At 44.4% G+C, this 22,730-nt stretch overlaps 1 protein-coding gene across 1 annotated transcript in view; it reads right to left on the reverse strand.

Moving 5' to 3' along the window:
* Nucleotides 1-22,730, reverse strand: part of TBX20 (T-box transcription factor 20) — a 52,145-nt gene that overhangs the window by 25,902 nt on the left and 3,513 nt on the right. Inside the window, exons 2-5 of the mRNA XM_066628329.1 lie at nt 16,605-16,845; nt 12,270-12,434; nt 4,280-4,388; nt 213-371 (exon numbers count right to left, since the gene is read on the reverse strand). Coding sequence (XP_066484426.1) covers nt 213-371; nt 4,280-4,388; nt 12,270-12,434; nt 16,605-16,845 — 674 coding nt within the window. The remainder of the gene's footprint in view (nt 1-212; nt 372-4,279; nt 4,389-12,269; nt 12,435-16,604; nt 16,846-22,730) is intronic.

Here is a 22,730-nt window from a genome sequence, read left to right on the forward strand (position 1 = left end):
ACTACAAACACGTAATGACATCCAACAGCACAGTGGCATGTTTAAGCATGCCAATAACAAACATGGATCCTCCCCTCTGAACTAGAACTCAGAGCAGGCTGAGCATTTGGTAGCAAACAACTGCCCACTGACAGGGCTTGTGTCCTCTATTTTCATATGAGCCATCATTTATCAAATGAAAAAGTGCTATAAAAGTAGCTGGCAACACTCACCAGTTGATTCTGGTAGGCAGTGACAGCTGTAAACACAGTCTCTGGAAATATAAATGTCCTAAATTCTTCTGATTTCAGGTTAAGCAAGGAGGCTGTATGGTCTTTCTTCTTTATGATGTGCACCCTAGGCTGATATTTGTGCATTGAATTCAAGATGATCTGGAAAAAAGAAAAGAAAAAACGTATCAGACTGTAGTACCATCAACTTTTTGAGTGCCTTCAAAATGGTTTTCTAAACCCTTATAATTAAGGTTGGGTCCCAACAGCAGCAAAATGAAGTGGTAGAGTCCTGAGGTGGTAGAGTAGCCTATCCCACTTTAGCCTAAAGGTGTTGGGATGCCATTTCTGACAAAAGAAAAACTCCCTGCAAGTAGAGAACTAGCACAACATGGTGTGAGCTGGTGCAGAACCTTCCACTTTGATGGGCTAGATTTTTTTCTTAACTCACAGGGAGTTCCTTACATAGGGAAACATGCAAAAATGTGATCAACCCCCCCCCCATACCACTGCAATCTGATATATGTGGTATAGTTCATTCTGCTGCTTCATTTCCGCCTGAGTTTGCTGGCTATGTAAAAACATTCCTAATCTAAAAAAAGTACAAGGGATTTGAGGCAGAACATTTATCTCTCTTTTGTTTCTAAGAACATAAATGCTTTTATGGCAGTGTCCTACACTGATCCAGTCAAGGATCCACCATAAAAACTCAGTGGATTACTTCCGAAAGGCATACCATAGTTTGCACTCTACTGCTAGAGAAGAATCAAGATCCATATGCCAAGTTATAGAGCATTTACTGCCTTGGGCCTTCTGGTTAAATTCTCCAAGATCAAGAGAAGCAATATGTCTTGCTTTTTGTCATATTACTGCACTGCATTCCCGAAAGGCTTACTGGCTCACTGCGATTGCTTTTTAGAAGCACTCATCTGAGTTGCTTGGAAATCTTGCTTTTGTGTCCCCTACCACATGAATACAGCTGCAAAACTAACATCCAGGAAATATGAAGCTACAGAATAAAAAATTCAAAGCATGTTATATATAAATAGTAGATAGGCTCATTGGGCCATTAAAGACAATCTGAAAGTCATGACCTGGAATATTATTCTTACAAAACAGCTAATATTATAATGCCGTTGTACAAATCTATGGTAAGGCCACACCTGGAGTATTGTGTCCAGTTCTGGTCGCCGCATCTCAAAAAAGACATAATGGAAATGGAAAAGGTGCAAAAGAGAGCGACTAATATGATTACAGGGCTGGGGCACCTTCCTTATGAGGAAAGGCTACGGCGTTTGGGCCTCTTCAGCCTAGAAAAGAGATGCCTGAGGGGGGACATGATTGAGACATACAAAATTATGCAGGGGATGGACAGAGTGGATATGGAGATGCTCTTTACACTCTCACATAATACCAGAACCAGGGGACATCCACTAAAATTGAGTGTTGGGCGGGTTAGGACAGACAAAAGAAAATATTTCTTTATTCAGCGTGTGGTCGGTCTGTGGAACTCCTTGCCACAGGATGTGGTGCTGGCATCTAGCCTAGACGCCTTTAAAAGGGGATTGGACAAGTTTCTGGAGGAAAAATCCATTATGGGGTACAAGCCATGATGTGTATGTGCAACCTCCTGATTTTAGAAATGGGTTATTAGATGGGCCTATGGCCTGATCCAGCGGGGCTGCTCTTATGTTCTTAAAGCTGAAAAGGTGGGGGGGGGGTGTCACCAAGGGCAGCAACATTGTGATGCTATAATGCCAAGTGACATCCCTTCTGGGTTATCACAGCTGCTTCCTGAGTCGGGAAGCAACTGGAAAACACATGCAATCACAGCAGCAGCTGGCACCCCCTCCTTCAAGTGGCACCCAGGGTATATACCCTGGGCAAACTTCGGCCCACAGGCCATTTGCAGCCTGTGGGGACTCCCAATCCAACCCGCAGGGAGCTCCCAGTCTCCGATGAGTCTCTGACCCGTTGGAGACTGTTGGAGCCCACTCTGGCACAAGATTGCAAGTCACAACTGCCAGTCATGAGCTATGGGCCAAGTTAGAGCAAGGCCTTTTATAGTCTCCATGTGCTTTCTGCTTTTCCCTGGACATTATTTTAACCACCACCCCACCACCACCTCTCAATTTATGTCTCCGTGTGTTTCTGGCTTGGTCTATGTGTTTTCACTTTGCAAAAGGTGTGTGGCAAACAGTTCATAGTTCTCATGTGGTTCTACATGCCTATATTATAGTTTTCATGTGTATTATAAATAAGCTCAGTAAAATCCATTCATTCATATAAGTTCCATCTCTAATGTATTCATTTATATAAATGTATTCAAATTTGAAGTGTAAATTCTATTTTCCTGGCCCCCAACACAATGTCAGAGAGATGATGTGGCCCTCCTGCCAAAATGTTTGCCCACCCCTGCCCTAGATACACCACTGGAAGGAAGGAAGCTAGGTATGATGTAAGAGCCCAGAAGGCTGCAGTTTCTAACAAAATGGACTGCAGGCAGAGATTGCAGACTTACACTTGATTTGCCTTGCTAGGGGCAGAATGCCAATTTTATGATGTGCCTAAAGCTGTTGTTGGCATTCTTCAGTCTCGGAAGACTATGTTATCGCACTCTGAATGGTAGTTCTGGAACAGAGTGTCCTCTCCAGTGCGCAAAGCCTGGGTAAAGTAGGTACAGAGGATAGGCTGTTACCCATGCAGCAAATCCCTCCTCTCCACGTCGCTGAAATGGTCCAATGGAAAGGCAGAAGCCAATACGGTTGGTTCCAGCGGCATCGCAGGAGTTGCCAGAACATGACTGTGTTCAGCCATGAACTGCCTCAGGGACTCCGGCTCCGGATTTTGCCTCGAGGTTGACTCCTGAAGCCTCTTCCATAACTGGATGTAGCCACAAGGCAGTGGAGGTTTGGGATCAAAGTTTTCCTTCTCTCAGATGAGCTGCCTTCCCAGGCTGACGAGTCCCATCTACCCGGTGGCTGTTTAGTCACCTCTTACGACAAGTATAGCCAAACTGAGGGCCTATTCTTATCCCCCAGCCCCTTTAGGGGGCTGCCTAAAGCTAGTGAGATGGAAAAATGATAGTGACCATTCCCTCAATTTTTAAGAAATACAACATCTCCTAGTTAGTTGGTTCCATCTCAAATCATATTGCAAATGTTCAAGTGGAGTCCAATTCAGAAGAGAGGGAGAAACTGGGAAGTAGGACTACTCAACCAGGAAGTGCAGTGATGCCATGGATCTGGGCTGTTGAATGAAAAAAAGGCTAGATCAGTGGTTCCCAATCTTTAGGAGCCTGAGAACTACTGAGACAAAAATTGGAATTGTCTTGGATCACATGTGGCTGTGAGTGGTCTGACCTCCACCCTCTCTGGTGGTCTGTCTCCCAAGCGCTTCCTTTAAAGACTATCAGAGGACTGAGAATGGACAACCCACAGACACAGTTGACACTTAAGTAGTTGTGGCTGGTCGCAGTCTCCGCCCTCTTTGGTGGCCTATGGGAGAGTGCTTGCTCAGCAAGACACTGGAAGTGGTCAAAGGTAATTTTTTTTCTCCTGAAACCTCTCAGACCACTTCTCAGGGTCTCACAGAACACCTGTGGTCCACAGGTTGGGAACTAGTGAGCTAGACAGAGAATCAAGATGGTATAATGGTTTGGGAGTTAGTCAGAGATGGAAGATCCAGGTTCAAATCGCCATTCAGCCATGAAGCTTCCAGAGTGATCTTGGACCAGTCACTGTCTCTCAGCTTAACCTAACCCACAGGGTTGTTGTGAAAACACAAAGGAAGGAAGGCTCCTTGGAAGGCCAATGTTAAAAAGTGAAAAATAAATAAAATATAGATAGGAGGGTAGAACAGGATAAAGTGAACTGATGTTAATATGCTGCAGCTGCCTTGTTCCAGGACACCCCTCATCTGGCCCCGAAAACATCACAATCCTTGAACCACAACCTCACTAGTTATCGAGGGCTGTTGGCAGATTCTCCCAATTTCCAAGGGATGTCAGCAGGTGTCATTGCTCCAAACCAGTAACATTGTTTTCCTTTCCCACAGGGCCTGCTACTCACGTGACCATGCTGATCCAGCTCATTGTTTGTGAGTTTCACTTTTTCAAAGGACACCATCTGTTTCAGCAATTGTTCGCCTGTAAATGGAGAATCTGGATGCACGTACAACCTAGAAAGACAACAGACAAAGGCCCGTCAATCAAACAGGTCTGCATCTCACCCTTCCTTGTGGAATAAAGTAGTCCTACAACATCACAGTTGACACTCCAAGGTGTAGACAGCTGGCAGTGCCCCTTGCCCTAGGTTCAGGCATTCATCCAAAGGCTGCTGTATCAGTCAAAGAAAAGCAGTTCTTAAAAATCCCACACATAGACCATACAACAGAATTGAATAATAATATTATTATTAATTCTACGACTAACACTGTGCTGATCCAGCCCTACGCGTTGTTTGAATACAAGATTGCTTTGAAACAATATGTAAGCTGTTCTGAGCTCACTGAAGGAAAAGCTGGAATAAATGGAAAAAGATGTTCTGAAGCTAGTGTGTGCATACCAATAACGAATGGGATCCATAAATGCCTACATCTACAGAATCACAGTTTCTTCCTTTCTTGCTGCCAAGCAAGCTGCTGTTGCTATTAAAAAAAACATCTTTGGTAAATAAACATGACCCCAGCTCTTATGACTGTAGAGGGAGGCAGTAAAAGCACTTCCTGTTCCACAGTGGTACAATTGCTGTATCACTGTCATAACTTGAAGGAAAGGCACTTTTAGAGACGGGCAGCCCAATCCTAACAAAACTTCCTGCACTACGATCCAGTGGGACCAGCACAGCCTCTGTCCCATCCAGTTCAGGACTTGAGGTTGCTGGAAGTCACCTTGGGGGTAAAGCCCCAGCAGCCTCTATAAGACTACTCTGATCTACACAGGAGAGATCACTGATGCAAATCTGAACTGCCCTGTTTTAGGGGGAGAGGCTCAGAAAAGGGAATAGGCCGCCGTTTCCACCCCGTCTCTGGCTTCCCCCAACCCTTAACGCCTCCACCATTCTTGTTCTACACTCCCTCACAACCCCCCACCAGCCAGTGGAGCATCTATTGGCTTTGGCAGGCACTGGCAGCTCAACACAGGCCTTTTCACTGGCGCTGGGGTCCTCTGCACTGCCGCAATGCACCTTACAGCATGTTTCAACAGTGCACATGCCCAGCCCACTGGCATAGGCCAGCGTAGGATTAGGCCATCAGAGGTTTTTTTTATTCTCATAAAACTGTTCAAGGCACAGGAGCTTTGTCACAGGAAAATGTTGGTAACACTATTTCCAGAAAAATACACAAAGAGTTTGTAAGCTGGGTTTCTGGTCATTGGCTTTTTTGATTTTATTGCCATGCCTGCAGCCTGACCGATCATGACCCTTCTTTCTTTGTGCTCGGTTTATAGGGCTGTCTTCTTTCCATGGCCTGGATACGCAACAGCAATGCCACATTAAAACCCATTTTTGCCTGGCCCACAGGTACACATTTGGTCCCTGTTGCATATATGAAACATTGGGCAGAAATGGCTTAAGGAAAAAAAATAGGGTTTCCAAAACAGGCATAGAAATCAAAGAAAACAAAAAAAAAATTTTTTGCATAATTTTGTGAAGTTATTTCAGCTTCACTCAAACTCAGTGTTTCTCACCAGTGGTTCTTGAGGTGGTGTCTGGTGGTACTTGTGGGTCTGCTGCTGCCCGGCAGTGAGACCAGGAATGCAACACAAACAGCAGTGGGAGGCTTGGTTTGGTGGGCAGAGCTCCAAAGCAAGCTTTTCCCCATTGGAAAAAGCCCTCCCACCGACCCTGAGCCTATAAAAATCCAAACAGACCTCCTCCCCCCACCCCAGACCCTGCCATTGTACTAATAATTGTGACTTTCTGCAAAAGCATTTGCATCCTGCATAAAACTCGGATTTTGTCACCAGAAAGTATTTGAATTTAGACAGTTAGTCCAATAATGACATATTCATCTAAGACAATCTAATTCCAATTATAGAGCTTGGGTCAGAGTTGGGGAGGCATAAAGCTCCACACAACATGTGTGTCTTGTGCAGAATGATTGAACCCGGGTCTACAACTGCAATCCTATCTTTACTTGGAAGGAAGCCCTATTGAACACAGTAGGACTTACTGTAGATACTCGCCTATAGTACATGAAATTTTTGCCAAGTAATCAAGCTCCAATTATAACTTTGCCTTATCTCCAGGTCAATCAGAGGGCAAAGCCTTTCAACTCTGAAAAGTTTCCTTTCTCAAGGGCAGACAGGCGCCAAGTTTCTCAAGCAGCAGGCAGGCACAGCTCCTTAGAAGCAATTTGTTACAGAAGACTCTGCCTTTGCACTGTTTTGCATCAGAAGTGTGCTGAGAAATTCTGGGTGCTTGATCACTTTCCATATTATGTTTCAGCTTTTTTACTGTGCTGGTTTTCAATCACTGGTTCATACATGAATTGATGACCAAAAACTAGCTATTGGCAGGGCTTTCACAGCCAACTAACTACCTGCCTTGCTGGTCCTTGCAAGGCATTCCTGTCTTGCAAGGCATTCTGGAGCATGACCTGCCTTTTTCTATCATTATTCCATTCTTTTTCAAGTATCCCTAAAGGTCCTGTTGAGAGTCCCTGGGAGTACATGAATACCAGGTTGGGAACCACTGATTTACTGGTATGTTGTTTACAGTGCACTTACTCTGATAGTGCTTACAAAAAGGTGATGAAGACCAGAATTTAAAAAGAATAAAAATGTATCTTATGGTCTTTTACTTCGTTTTTAATCAATTAGAGACTACAGTTCTTAGGTAACAATTAGTGGCGGGTTGTTTTTCAGGATCTGGCCTCAAGTAAAATCAGACAAAACTATAGTCAGACACCCCCCCCCTAAGTTTAACCCCTGACTTATCTGAGGGTCATAGAAAATTCCATGATTGTTGGCTCAAAACCTGCCCTCAACTTATCTGTGGGATCAACTTATAGGTGAGTGTCTGTGGTGCTTCTGAGTAAGCATGCAGAGCTGCAAGCAGTAGCAACCCCAAACACACTTTTGTGCAAATCAATTCTGTAGGAATCTGCCGGTGGGGGGGGGGAGGTATTTATTTCTGTGATTCACAATACAAACTGTGATTGTGTGTGTGTGTGTGTATGTGTGTGTGTGTGTGTGAGAGAGAGAGAGAGAGAGAGAGAGATCGAGGTCTGACACAGACCTATTCAGTTCTTCATTTGCTGGCCTGTGTTTCTCTTTTACAGCTTTATTATTTCCGGAGCCGACGGTTCATTCCTTTAGTAATCTCAAGCATAATTTTATTTTGTTAGCGGATGCTTAATGTTCCTGTTCTGGATTATTATCAGGCATGTTCACTGCTATGTTTTTTTTTTCTCAATGGCAGACTGATTGCATCTCCCCATAGCTATTCTGACTAGGACTTAAAATAACAATGAACAGCTCATGTAAACAGGCATAATTTCCATGTCTAAATGGAAATGCTTTCAAATGCTATTGGATAATCCTTGTTGATTTCAACCCCCCACAGTTGGAGCATAGTGAAAGTTATTTCTGTAGCATAACCAGAGTATATTCCATATGCAGTGATGGGGGGGGGGGGATATGACCATTTTACCTGCCATGAACATAGTCATTTTGACTATGGGATGGATCATACTGAATATTGGTTATGGTGGCATACATTTAATTAAGGGTTAATAGCACAGGGTAGCTCATATTGTCAAGGGGACTAATCAACACTCTTTTTAACACTGGCACAAACAAAGCCCCAAAGGGAATAAAAGAGAGGTAGGGGATTTAAGTATAAGCTAGAACTCATGATGAGGCTGGTATTTCTTTCAAATGTTTGGTTTGGTTTGTAAAGCCATTTAAGCTTGGAAAGTTTCACAAAAGGTTTTCTAAAGGAATTTGGACTTGTACAATCACAGCAAAGAAAAAAAGTTGCTTTGCATGTTGACAGCAGGAAAAGATGGATTTAATGGCCATCTCCAGTAAAAGTTTCTGAATGGAAGTGCTTTCAAATGCTATTGGATAATCCTTGTTAATTTCAGCCCCCCACAGTTGTAGTGCCGAAAGTTATTTCTGTACAGAAATGATGTGGGGAACGCCTGAGGGCATGGATATCATCAAGGCTTACCTAGGCCTGTGATTTCATTTTTTCTCTTTTTGTGACTCACATATTCACATTTTGTGACTCACTTTATTCACGTGGCTTTCTCAGATCAACAAGTTAATGTCATTTGACCCAATCCTGCAAAAAACATAACTCAGGCATCACGTTTGCAGTACATATACTTAAGCCTGCATATGAATATGTGGTTTTAGTATTAGAGCCTCCAAAACCAGAAGGCAATCATTAAAAGGTGAATTTAAAACCATTAGAGCTTACTGTTGGAGCACTAGGCTTACAGTTTAAGCCACTGAGAGGTTCAGTTTAATCTGCAACAAACTCTAATAACAGAGCAGACAAAAGCATAGGACTCTGCCCAAGCAGATTGAAAGTATGACTGGACAACTGTTGTCCAAAATATGCCACACCTGCACAGGGAGAAATGCCTCCGAGGTAGGTTGATAAAAGGTGACTCCAAAAGCTGGAGTGAAAAAAAAATTGTGTAGAGTCGCATAATGACACGGATCTATGTTTTGCTCAGCTTGATCCTATGCATGTTTTCCTCACAATTAAGTCCCACTGATTACAGAGGGTTTACTCCCACGTAAGTAGGCATAGAAATGTAGCCTGAGAGTGTGTGAAATACTATTAAAGTACAAGCAATACTGAAAAGGCGGGTCTCAATTTGAGTGAAAGAGGTTGTTGGGGGGCATCTCTTAGAGCAGGGGTAGGCAAACCCTGGCTTGTGGACCATTTGCGGCCCGCGACAACACCCAATCCAGCCCTCAGGGAGCTCCCAGGCTCCAATGAGCCTCTGGTCCGTCAGAGACTGTTGGAGCCTGCGTGTTGTAGCCCGTGACTGCCAGTTGTAACCGCCAGATGTGAGCTGTGAACCATGTTAGAACAAGGCCTTTTATAGTCTCCATATGTTTTCTAGTTTTCCCTAGGCATCATTTTAACACATACCCCCCACTACCTCTGAACAACCTATGTCTCCTTGTGTTTCTGGCTTGGTCTGTATGTTTTCACTGGGCAAGAGGTGTGTGGCAAACAGTTCATAGTTCTCATGTGCATTATAAATAAGCTCAGTAAAATTCATTCATTCATATAAGTTATGTCTATAACGTATTCATTTATGTAAATTTATTCAAATTTGAAATGTAAATTAATTTTTTATTCCTGGCCCCCAATACAGTGTCAGAGAGATGATGTGGCCCTCCTGCCAAAATGTTTGCCCGCTCCTGTCTTAGAGGAATAGTTCATTATTTTTAATATTGGCTTAATTGGCCTGATTCAGCAGGGCTCTTTCTACATTCTTAATTCTTCTGTATCATTTGAAAGGCCACTCTTGTAAAAGGGATTTTGACCAAAGCATGTTGAATAAGCCTTATGTGTCTGTAGAATTATAATAAAGACCAGGACTTTGGGGGGAGGGGGGGCTGATTAAAATAGAGATTGCTTCAAAACTGTATGAATGACAAATTATTAATTGTGCAACCAAAGTGACAATCATTTTCCTCTGTTGTGCCATGTAGTGCCATGTAGTGTAGTGTAGTATCCAAGCTGACCTCACCCTAAAGCAGTGGTTACCAAGTTTTTTGAGTGGTGGCTCCCTTGACCTACTGAGCCATTGGCCATGACTTCCCATTAGGGCTACAATTCTATACATTGTATAGGGCAGCAGGTTTTTCACAAGGATTTCTCAGCTCCCCTGGCAGGATAATGTGGCTCCCCGGAGAGCCACAGCTCACAGTTTGGGAATAATCACTGCTGTAAAATAATCACTCCAGATATCTGCTGCAATGTCACCTTCAGGGACCCACAGCAGCTTTGGGGAGGGGAATTTTTGGCAGGAACATTGAGCTATAGGGTTAAGGAAAAAGTTCTGCAATCAAGATTCAAATCAAGACTGTGCAGGCCTGTTATTAAAGTAAATAGAAATACCCCACTAGACAATGATGTTTTTAACATTACACCTCATTATTATTATTATTATTATTATTATTATTATTATTATTAACAGTATTTATATACCGCTTTTCAACTAAAAGTTCACAAAGCGGTTTACAGAGAAAAATCAAATAACTAAATGGCTCCCTGTCCCAAAAGGGCTCACAATCTAAAAAGATGCAAATGAATACCAGCAGACAGCCACTAGAACAGACAGTGCTGGGGTGAGGTGGGCCAGTTACTCTCCCCCTGCTAAAAAAAGGAGCACCCACTTGAAAAAGTGCCTCTTACCCAATTAGCAGGGGTTACTTCATTTAGCTCTAAGTGCCCAGTGTCATTCTGAAAGCTCTCTGTCTGGTTGCATTTCACCTCTCTTGTTTTGGGATTTTCTTTTAATTGACAGACTCGATTTTAAATAGGCACAAAATCCATGTGTGTCATCTTAATAAAATACATCAAATTTGGACACAAGGGAAAAATGGACTCGAATTCTTCAAGTGGCAAAACCAGCTCATTTAATCCCAGAATAAACTTAGTAGTTCAGTATACCCACAATAATTTGTGCATTAAAAAGTTGTTCTAGAGTTCAACTTGTTCGTTAAAAAATGCTCTTTGCAGCTGATTTTGCATGTTGTTCTTTGGCATAAGCTGGTGGTCTTCAAATTGTTTTCTAAGAAACTATGATACTTTGGAATCTGATCTGGGTCCCTTAATGGGAAAATCAGCACCATGGACAAGTGTTAAATGGCTTCCCCGCACTTTGTGCAATATGCCAAATTTCTGTAGGGTTTCTGAGGCAGGAACAGGGAAGTTTCACTGGGTTTCTGTGAGGCAATCCAATGTAAGGCATCATTCTCAGATATAAGGACCCTGGGAGAAGTATGGGTTGCCCTTGAGAACTCTGTTTCCCTGGTGCCAGAGATGTTGCCTAGAGTATTCCTAGAGTCAGGGAAGGGGAGAAGAAAGGCCCCAAATAGAAGCCTCCAGTGAAATATACTAATTATACCACTGCCCTGACAAAAGGCAAGTGAGGAGGAAGGGAAAATTCGTGTGGCAGGGGTGTGGACACATGAGGTTGGGGGAGGGACATTCCAATCCTATGATGTGTCAGATGACATCAGAGGGTATGTAACCAAATCTAAATTGTGAATTGAGTTCTGCATGGGTGGGGGACTATTTTCTGCTGCAGTGGAACAGGAATAGCTTTCTTTGTAAGCCCAGTTGTAAAATAGGAATGGCAATTCCACCCATCTCTAGTTTTACCCTTCCTACTTCATTATTTAGAGGTTGTATTAGCCCAGCAGCTGAAAGGCATGCTCCTTCACAACTGAAAAACAGAGTGCATTCTATGAATTTGCATGGCAAGTCAACAATCAATCAACTACAGTGCATGAACACAACCAATGGATTAGCTGTTCATTGAAAAACAATGTCACTTCTTGGGTGGCATCAGGCTATAATTTAATATTTCTGCTTTGCAGTTGCCTAAACATGGTTCAATTTCTTTTAACACAAGAGAGAGAGAGAGAGAGAGAGAGAGAGAGAGAGAGAGAGAGAGAACAAACTGTAGCATGAGAAAAAAATGTGCAAAAGGCTCTGTTAAAAGGCAATAAACTTTTGCACAGTTTTGTTTATTTTTGAAGGGGGAACAAATCCTTAACTCAGTGAAGGATTCTAACAAAGTCTGAGAGAACTGCTTAACTAATCCTTAACAATTGTCAAATGGAGGAAGAAAATTGATATTCATATCACTGGCTTGCATTTGGCTGCATCATGCCGTTCAGCATAAACAAAATTTTTGACTTACATTAAGGACTCCCCTCCCCAGCCCAGCCCCAGCGGGAAATCAGTTCCCGCCTCAGTGTTTGCAAATTGACATTTTAGCAGCAAATTGACATTTTAGCCGCAGATATTTCATGGCAGAGGGACAGGAAAAAATATAGTTGATGAACTGACTGACCTTGCAGGCAGAGGAGGGTCCGCTTTGCCAGCTACCAGCCACGAAGACCTGTGGTAGGCATATCTGTATCGCTTATTGTCCACTGGAACTATATCCATTAGCACAATGAACTTGGCCTCCGGATCCACGCCAGAAAAGGAAACCCTAATGGTTGGGAACATTCTTCTGAAACAGACAGAAGCCAATGCAATGATGAATATATAAATAAGAGGCTAGAGAGAGAGACAGACCAAAAAATCCTCATGAAACTGATCAGAAACAGGCATTACAGCATGGCCACCAGAGAGAAAGGGAAATTCCAAACATGCCTGTATACATCTGCTTAGGGATATTTAAAACAATCCATATCTCTCACTAATATACATTGTCTGGAGTTGTTCCATATTTGGGTATGTGTGTTTGCACGCATGCATTCAAGTGCCCACACACAGCCACACAGATAAATATATGTTAGCTACCTCCAAGGTTCTCTGTTTGGGGTTGGAAAGGTGGGATTTAAATATATAACATTTATTAAAGTGGATGGACTACTACACTGTTGGCTGGCTGCCACAGGTGGCTCCCAGGCTTTGAAAAACAGAACTGCATGCATCCCAATCATATGGCAAACTTGGGGATAAAAAAAGAGGAGGAGGAAAAGTAGTGGCAGAAGAACCCAAATCAGTTGGGTGACACAAAAGAGCTTGTAAGGAGTGTGAATACTTTGGTAGAGCACATGTTTCACATGCAGAAGTGACATCAAGGATCAGCCAGGTTGAACATTGGTTGAGGGCCCATGTCCATCACAGTGTCCACCGGGCTGAGCCAACTCCTGAAACCTCTATATCAATGGTGAGCCCAGTATGCCAGCAGGGAGTGGCATGGGGAAGCAGTCCAAAGCTTTGCCTCAAGGCCACAGGTAAGCTGGAGCCACCACTGGCAGAAGATTCCAGGTTCAGTCCCTGACATTTTCAGGTAGTATATAGAACGTACCTGGAGAGGCAGTGCAGATGCTATTTAGACAGATACTAAGCTACACGGACCAGTGACCTGGTTCCATCTAAGACAGCTTCATATCATTATGTTCTCTCACCCTGAGCAACAGGACAAAGGTACAACAGGTTGGGAGACTGTGCAGAAGACGAAGAAATTGGGTGTAGACAAAAAGTGTTTTCAGGGAATGGACAAACTGTAGGGTAGCACTTTTCACGTGCTTGAAAAAGCAGTCCTGTGTGCACCCTGAGCCTCTTACTGGTGTTTGTTGCATCACATCTGGCCTCCCAATCCAGAAGTAACCGGCGATGACATAATCACCAGTTACTTCCAATAGGTGGACCATGCAAAATGGTATAGTGGAGGACAAAGGTTGAGAAACACTGCTCCAGCAGCCTGGAAGGGCTTTGAAGGGGAGGGGCTGCTTGCATGTCGTGGTTAGGCCAAATCTTAGGGCTTTGCACTCCATCTAGCTATGCGACTGCTGGCACCCTCAGCACACGGTCTAATCCCCACTTCATGGATGGAGGGATAGCATGCTTGCATTTTCCATTTGAAAAAGTCACCATAAAAAGCCACCACATAAGTAGTGTATTCCACTAGTGGAGTACACAGGTCTCCAAAGAGCAAAGTCAGCTGGAACCAGCTGCCATTTGGGTTCTCCTGTCCCCATTGTACATCTTGGTGGCCACTCTGCCTATAGTTATTACAATTACATAATTGCTATAATGCTGTGTAAGATGAATTGCTGTCTGACAGCCCAATCCTACGCATTTCTACTCAGAAGTCCGTCCCATTAGAATCAATGGAGCTTACTCCTAGGGAAAGTGTGGATAGGACTGGGCAGTGAATGTGCTTGTTTTCCCCTTCCCTCCCCATCCCTTTTGTCCATAAGGCCAAACTATAGGGAGGGGTCAAAGAGAGTTTTTCAAAGGGAACAAATAGCTACAGATGGGCCCAATTTGAATCAGACCAGCGTTAGAGGCAAAGGGTTAAAGCCCTCCTTCTACACCCCATGGCAACAATCCAAATTCCCCCACCATGGTTTCTATTTTGAAAAAACAATGAACTCCAATGATGCACTTAACAAAATATATAGTGTGACCCTTTGAGTGGATGCCACTGTAAACTTGTTAAAACGCCCCGCGTGCACAGATAGAAAGGCAGAATATTACCGCAGGAGATTAATTGATTGATAGATTAGTTCAGCAATTTTCAGCCAGTGTGCTGCAGCATACTGGTGTGCCACAAAGGGTCAGCAGGTCTGACACAGGAGTTTCGGGGTGAGTCATTTATTAGTAGGGCCATTGGGGGATGTGAGCCCCTCCCCAGCAGCATGGTGTGCCTTGTCAATTGTAAAATAAGGGATGGAGTGCCTTGACAATTTTAGTGGCTGCGCCAAGGTGCTACAAGATGGAAAAGGTTGAAAATTGCTGGATCTGATAATTGAAAACAAAAGGAAAAGGAAGCAAGAGGACCATTAAACGACAGGCATTTGCTTCAGAAAAAGTAAGTGGTCCTGCTAGCATTGATCATTATTTCTTTGTAAAAGGGCTACGTACTTCCTGGTGTAAATGAGATAACTATAACTGGGTATTTGAGGAGTTGAGATAGTTGAGGAGTTCTCTAATAAACAAACAAACAAACACTCCCCCCACCACCACCAAAAGTTTCAACTAAGGCATCATGGCACAAGAGTTGGGTTAACAGTGGTGCCATGGGCATCATCCAACAGAAAGCACACCATCTCAATGAAAGCACTAGCAGAAGGGGAGGGCGAGAATGTCTGCATTTTCCCATTGACAAAATATTGTACTTTAGGAGTGCTGGAAAAGTGAACTTTTCCCACAAGGAAAGTATAACTTTGAGAAACAGTACCTAGTGTTCATACCACTTATCCTATTATGATTAGCATTATCAGAATGGGTGGGACTCTTGCAGGGCTTTTCAGTGACTGAGTAGCCAAGAGAAACTAAGACATGCAAATCCAACTTCCTCCCTTTTCCAGTCTGTACATTTTGACTTAAGGTGCAGTTAAACCATCTTCAGTGATGGGAAATGGGCAAGTTTTGGGCAGAATGGAAGCAATGTTACTGAAGCCATTTCTACCTAACATTGCATATATACAACAGGGATCAAATGTGTACACATGTGGACTGGGCAAAAGAGCGTGAAAGGCATGTCTAAATGCACAGGTGCACTCATTTGTGTATCTTTTGGATGTACTTTAAAGCAAGGCAGAAAGGAGAATCCGGGTCTTAATACTCTGTCACGGCATTGATAAAATAAATCATATTGATTTGATAAAAATATTTTTTTTTTAACTATACCACTCACCAATGATGCCTAAGAAAAGGGACACAATGCATTTTTTCCCATCTGTCATTGCCAAATATTGGCAATTGCCATGGCAGCATTGCCATGTTCCTTCCACTTTGCAGTAGATCTCTAGCATGCTTTGGAAACAAAGAATACTGCCCCTCCCCCTTAACTTCTGCTGTTTCTCTTGTGGCCTGTTAGCACAGCAATTTTGACTTCTTTGCTAGATCTAACAGATACCCAAACTTGCTATTGAATTACACCAGGTTGATTGTATTATTTTATCCCTTCTTTCCTTCACATAGTGAATCCCAAGGCACATCATTTTCCCCCCTGTTGTACTGCATTAGTAATTGACTCCAAAATGAAATACATATTAATTTTCAAAGTAGTAAAATATAACATCTAACATACCAGACAGTTAACTAAATGCAGGTTTTAAGGACTGATGCACACATGCAGGGTCATCACTCAGTAACTGCAACATCAACTGATGACAAGCAGGTGTGAAACCTCCATCACAGATCAAACAGAGACCAGGCTTACATATTTTCTGACAACACCTCAATCAATACTTTTCTGTGGATTTGGTTCACATGCTCAGCTGTTGTGTCACCCAGTGTCCTGAAGTAATGGGGTGATGAGACACTGAGTGCAGATGAGCAAATTGGTATCCCTCAGCCATTTCTGTCCGAATATACGCAACAGGGATCAAATGGGTACACCTGTGGGCTGGGCAGAAATGTGTCGACAAAGGTTAGGGTACCCTTTACTAACACATTCCAGATTCTCCCAAGATAGACAATTATTCCCCTCTCAACCATAACACACCAACCATAACGTGGAGGTTTGATTATGTTAGAACCCTTCTTTTCCAGACCTCAAAATCAACTTGCAATTTCTCCTACAACTGTCTTGTCTCATTCTCCATTTCTGTCCCTTCTTGTTTGCTTTCATCTTCCACAAAATAAAAGCCCATTCAATGAATTCTTAACTTTTCAGTTACACCTCTCTTGTCCCTCTGGGGCTGTTGCAGAGCCTTACCTTCCCGATTTAGTGATGATCATCTCCGTGCCCAGCTCATGGAATTTGTCCCAAAGCTCCTTGGTCTCTAGACTGCAAGAGATCTTAGCCATTTCCTCGCTGGGGATGATGGGGGTGGTGGGGATAAGGGGTTCTGTACACAGGGAGGAGGGGCTGCTACTGGTGCTGAAGTCCCCATGCGAGTCCAAGACAGGCAAGTCGCTCAGAGGTTGAGAGCAAGAGGACTTCTCCACAAATTGTTCTGGAAAAGGGAACAGAGAAAAAAGGTGAATGGGAAAGAACAAACCAGTGAGAAACTGATGACTTTATTCATCAGGCATCACATCCAAGTCAAAGAAAACCCATAGACTGTCCAGAAGGCAGGTCAACAGGGCTAAAGGAGAAACTGACAATTCCCAGGAAATATTTCAATCTAAAAGACAATCACAGAAGTGAAATTGACAAGTACATAGAAAAGGCTGGATCTACAAGAGCAATTGACAAATAGAAAATTGACAGCACCTTTGAGAATACTGGATGTTGACGTAATCACATGAAGCTGGAATGATTGTAAACCTTCTCTTTTTCCCTTCCACTGTAGCTGAGCCTCTACCCATAATTTCCACCGTGGAAATTTAGTCACACTTGAGACTGCAGTCCTCCACATGTTTGCTTGGGTCTAATGTCCCATTGAACTCAGTGGAATTTACTTCTGAGTAAACTTGCATAGGAGAACTGCACAGAAAATCTCCTTTATTTTCAACAGAAAGCTAAACACCATTTGAAATCTCTCCGATTGAAATAAAAAGGTCTGAAAAGTGATTAAATTTGGGAGAATTTTGCCTCATTGAGAATGCAAAGGGATACCCACTGGGGAACTGTGCTGGTTTGATGCTTCCTCAATATTATTGCTTGTTTTTATTATGTGTGCTAGTTTAAATGTGCTTTTTCTCAGGGAAACTGAATCAAAAAACGAAGGCTTTTGAACAGTTATACAATAGACTTTGGTCTCAAACTACCTTCTCACCTCAATTTAGGGGGAATGACAAAGTGAAATGAGTTATTTGACTTTTCTCTGTGAACCGCTTTGTGAACTTTTAGTTGAAAAGCGGTATATAAATACCAATAATAATACCAGTAATAATAATAGCAGTAGAAAGCATTGTAGAGACCTTGTTGGAGAACTTATCCACTCACACACAAATCCACTCCCAGTTTTCCATTTCCTGTTCCTACGATTTTAGTACAAGAACAAGAGGGAATAAATTGGCAATCTCTTTTCTTGAAATCAGGACTGGTGCTGACTTTCCACCAACACAGAAGGGAAAGCTGAAGAAGCCATTTAAAGCAAGAGTTGTGACTAGTGATGGCTCTGCTGGAGTCCTAAAGGTACACTTGGCTGGGTTGTGCGGTGCCCATTTATGCAAGGAGCACAAGACTTCGGCCTGGTTGTTACACTGAGATGAGAAACCTGGGCTGCTGGTGGGGGAGGGGGTCATTAGCTGGAATGCTCTTCCACGCCAAATAAAATAAAATGTCTGCAGGTAGGAAATTAGATGTCAGGGCCAAGAGTTCTAGACTTGTGTTCTCCCTAGCATCTAGCTAACTACATGCAGGGTTGTTTATGCATTTTAGATCCACCAGTATCTCCAAATTACCTAGTGGAGAAAGTTCCTTTGGATCACAGTGGCCCACTCTGTCCTTGAAAACACACATCCTACCACTCAAACTATCAGCAAGATTTTCAAATCCCAAGTTGCAGCTGGACTGAACTCAGCGGGCAAAGGGGCTGAACGAGAAAAACCTCTCTGATGAACCCAGTTCATATTAGAGAGAAAACAAAAGGCAGTCCAGGTTTAATGACTGATCTGGGGATGTACAGTATATTCAATGCATATTTACATCAATTTAAAATATACATCAATTTAAAATATATTTATGGGGATGGGGATATAGTAAATGTACTGTATATTTTTCATTTTTAAATGGAGGAGGAGGACTTCTGCTATGAGGTCCAAATTTAAGTGACAGTGGGTGCAATCCTAAGCAACTTTCCAGTGCCAAGGTAAAGGCAACGAAGATCTGAGATGAGGGAACAAACATTTCCTTACCTTGAGGGGGCTTCAGTGTCTGCCCCCCCCAAGTGCAGGATGCAGCACATGCCCCATTGGTACAGCTATGCCTGAGCTGGAAAGCTGATTAGGATTTGGGCCAGTGACACCTAAGAGGTTGGGACAGCGGCACCCCACTGAATCCCGTGGGACGCCTCTAGGTGGGGTTGCAAGACTCCTTTACTTGGGAAAAGAAGAGATTTTACAGGAAGAAGGCGGAATGGGCTGTGAATTTGGGGAGGAGGTACTGCGGGGGGGGCGCATTCAGGTATACCTTCACTCTGGGCTGGGGGGGCAGTGAGTGGTGGTCAGAGGCAGGCCACGATCCGTCTGGGAGAGGTTCCCACTCGTGTTTCACTGCCTGTCATTGAGATCAAAGGGACTTGGAAACCCTGCCTCGTTTCGGATCGTCCCCAGCTGGCTGCCAGGGAAAGAGACCAAGAATGTATGGAACTTCGTCCCGCCTTCGATTCGCGGAACCGCGCTGAGCACACGCGTCTCGAAGCTACGTCGTCAGAGTAGGTCCTGATCTTTAGGAAAAGGGTGGTGGTGGCTGGGGTGGGAATGGAAAAGGGGTTTTCGGAAGGGCTGGAAGGTAGGTCCCGTTGCCCCCGCTTGGAGACGATCGTCAAATCCGCGGCTCCACTGGAGAAGCGCTCCATTGAATTGAATGGGAGGCGTGCAGAGCCTGGCGGGCGTGTTCACTGGGGGCTCTGCTGTCCAAGCTTCCCGGGCTGCCAGCTGATAAGGGCCCTCGGCTTGGACGAGACAGCTTGAGTGAAAGCAGGGAGAGGGCTTAATTGCCCCCATTATCACCGCCCTTGAAAAAAAAAAAAACTAGTTGAGGGTCTGGCGCAGGCGGGGGAGGGAAGGGAGATCTTGGCCAACTGGCCCAGAGGACTTCAGAAGGGAAAACCAAAATAGAGCCTGCCCTCCTGTGGGGCTGCAATTGCCCAGAGACAAGGATCGGGACGTTCCCCACCCCCGCCTCCACCCAACACCAACCAGAGAGACTTCCAGCCCAATCCTGAACGGGTCTACTCAAAAGTAAATCCCATTACGTTCAATGGGGCTTGCTCCCAGGAAAGTGTGCTTCGGCTTGTAGCCTTCGCCTCGTGTTGCTGAACACAGCGCAGGACCGATCCAGAACCGGTTCAATTCCCGGCCAGTCCTCGCCCCCCCCACCCCTGCGATGGTCTTACACACACTTCCAGCGGGACTCGCCCAGAGGAAGGCTGCCACCCTAAACACGCTTCCTAAAGAGCGAGCTCCGCTGGGCTCGCAGGGATCTGCGTCCGAGTAAACGCGCAGGAGGTTACGAGAAAGCAAAGTCTTCCTGGGATTTATTTCAGAGTGAAAACCCAATGGGAATGTAACGGAAAAGCAGCGCAAAATGAACGAGCCGCAAGGAAGACCTCACGGATGCGATCCTAAACACTTATCCAGCGGTCAATTCCTATAAAACCCACTTCCGAGGGAATCTGTCCAAGTCCTGCGCAACCTGATCCACAACGCCTTCCAGGGGGCTGCGATTTTCGTGGGATCTGAACGCCGTGGGGTTTAAACCGAATTTAAAATCAAACTACTGTAGCGGTCCTAACCTATTGAAGATGACCACTGCTGCCCGATCCTGTACCTGTCTACCCAGAAATAAGTCCTATTCTAATCAATGGGGCTCACTCGCAAGTACTGTGGCTCGGATTGGAACCTTAATCTTGTCCAGTCCTAGAACATTCAGAGTGAGCGTCGGAATGCGGTGGCATCATGACTGCCTGGGTTTGGAAACGGAGGTCTGCGAGCCCAATCCTATCCACACTGTTCGGGTAGTAAGCCCTACTGAATGCAATGGGACTTACTTCTGAGTAGGCAAGTTTAGGATTGTGCTTTGCGTTTTCCAACGTACGCGTGTACACACGCGTGTCAAGACGTTGTAACTGGGCAATAGCTACCTATCTTCCTCCCCCCCCCACACACACACCATTTGTGGGCTTAATCCACCAGCAATATCACCTTCCCACGGTCCACTGAAGTGAATCCCCTCTACCCTCGCGCCTTCTCAGTGGGACGAGGCTCGCAAGGGGAACTTCGGGGTCGATTGTGGCCTTGCTTGGTATTCAGTTTTGCGGTGTTAACCCTTTTTTGCCCGGTCTACAAGTGTACACATTTGGTCCCTGTTGTGCATATGCAACGTTGGGCAGAGTGCCTAAGGATGGCTTAAGGCGTCTAAAGCAGAGGTTCTCAAACTTTTAGCACTGGGACCCACTATTTAAAATGAGAATCTGCCAGGGCCCACCAGTGATGGCATGCCCAGAAGTGACATCATCAAGCAGGAAAACTTTTAAGAATCCTAGGCTGCAATCCTCCCCACACTTACCCAGGAGTAAGTCCCACCTACTATCATTGTTAAAAGAATATATGTAGTAGCATGTTAAAAGTACAGGTCTGTAACATTTCCCCAAATGCAGTCACATACCACGGTGGCATCAAGTCTACTATATTAAAAATTAAATTATTGAAATGAATGGGGACCCCCCCCCCCGAAATGGGCTTGTGATTCACAGTTTGAGAAACTGGTCTAAAGGATCGCGTGCACGTATTGACACGGAAACAAATCTGCCTTATAAATACCTTATAACAAATCTTTGCCATATAAAGTTTCGGCCTTATCCACGACTGATTGGGGATGAATAGCTTTGAACTCCGGGGAACTTATATCTGACTAATACTAATACTTATATCTGAGTAAAAAGGGTCCGAGTAATCATACCCTTAGATCGCAACTTCGAACCACCCAAGTTCTTAGGGGTATTAAAAATAAAATCAGCCGAACTGTCTTCCCGCCATCACGTCACAAGGAAATGAAACGCGACAGATGAGCTGCTCTGAACAGGGTCCAGCACACATTTTGCTGCAACTTTTAAAAGCATTTTGTGAGCTGTTTGACTGCTTTCTTTCAAAATAGGTGTGCTTCCACCCGGATCCCCAGCATGATCTTTTCCACAGGGCATCCCAGTGAAGTCACCAAAGCAAGTCAGCTTGAAACTTACAGATCCTTTTTAATAATGACATTGTCAGGCTGCAGATCGAAGCGTGTCATATCCCAAAGATTTCTGAGGAACTGGACTGCGGGCCAGTGGCGTAGCTGGAGGGGGACAAAGCCCTAAGTTTTGCAGGGAGCCTCCCCACGGAGTGCAAGCGGCCCCTCCCCTTCGGAGCCATTCCGGGCGGGAAGGGCAAAAAGAAGGCATGGGGAGACTCCCTGCAAAACCTAGCGCTTTGGCCCCCCCTCCGGATACGCCACAGCTGCAAGCAAAGCTAGAACTTCGGGCTGCGGGTGTCCAGCTCTCAGCGTTGCGGCACACAACACCCGCTTAAGGCCTCCGGTCTGGGAAGCGGATCTAGCAGAACCGAACCCAAAGTGAACCAACCCTCCCCCCCCTCCACTCAAAGGTGCAGGCTGGACGCTAAGATACAGAGTCCGCTTTAGGACTCGGTAACGTTCTTTGCGTGGAATATAATACGAGTATATTCGAGACACGAGCCAGACAGGATGAAGCACCCTTGGGTGCCACGGGATCTTTGGCTGAGACAAGACTGTTCAGCACACATCGAAAACTTTTTCCCTGTCCTCTTGCTTGAACAGCCTTATGGGGTCTCCCCCCCTCCCCAGCCAGAAGGTTTGGCCACTTTGCATTGATTGATTCCAACCTGAGATATTATATTATTTTGTTTAGAAGTAGAAGGGGAGGAAGAGATCGGTGTTTTCTTACCAACCAGCGGAAGGCTACTACACCTATGCAGTTGTACAAGACAGAAGCATCCAGGAAGCTAATCTTCATTATGGGGAAGTGTTGAAACAAACCCCTTCCACCAATCCCCAGAGTGAACTCTTGCTCAGTATTTTCCTTCACGTTGCGATGTTTTGAGCAGGGATCTGTTTGGTTATTTCATTCCACTGAGTCAGAAATAAACACAGACGAGGGATAAACAAGCGCAGACCAGACAGAATGATCTCCATCTCACTTTTTGGAACACC

Source organism: Tiliqua scincoides, chromosome 5 (assembly GCF_035046505.1).
Source record: "Tiliqua scincoides isolate rTilSci1 chromosome 5, rTilSci1.hap2, whole genome shotgun sequence".
Taxonomy (NCBI): Eukaryota; Metazoa; Chordata; class Lepidosauria; order Squamata; family Scincidae; genus Tiliqua; species Tiliqua scincoides.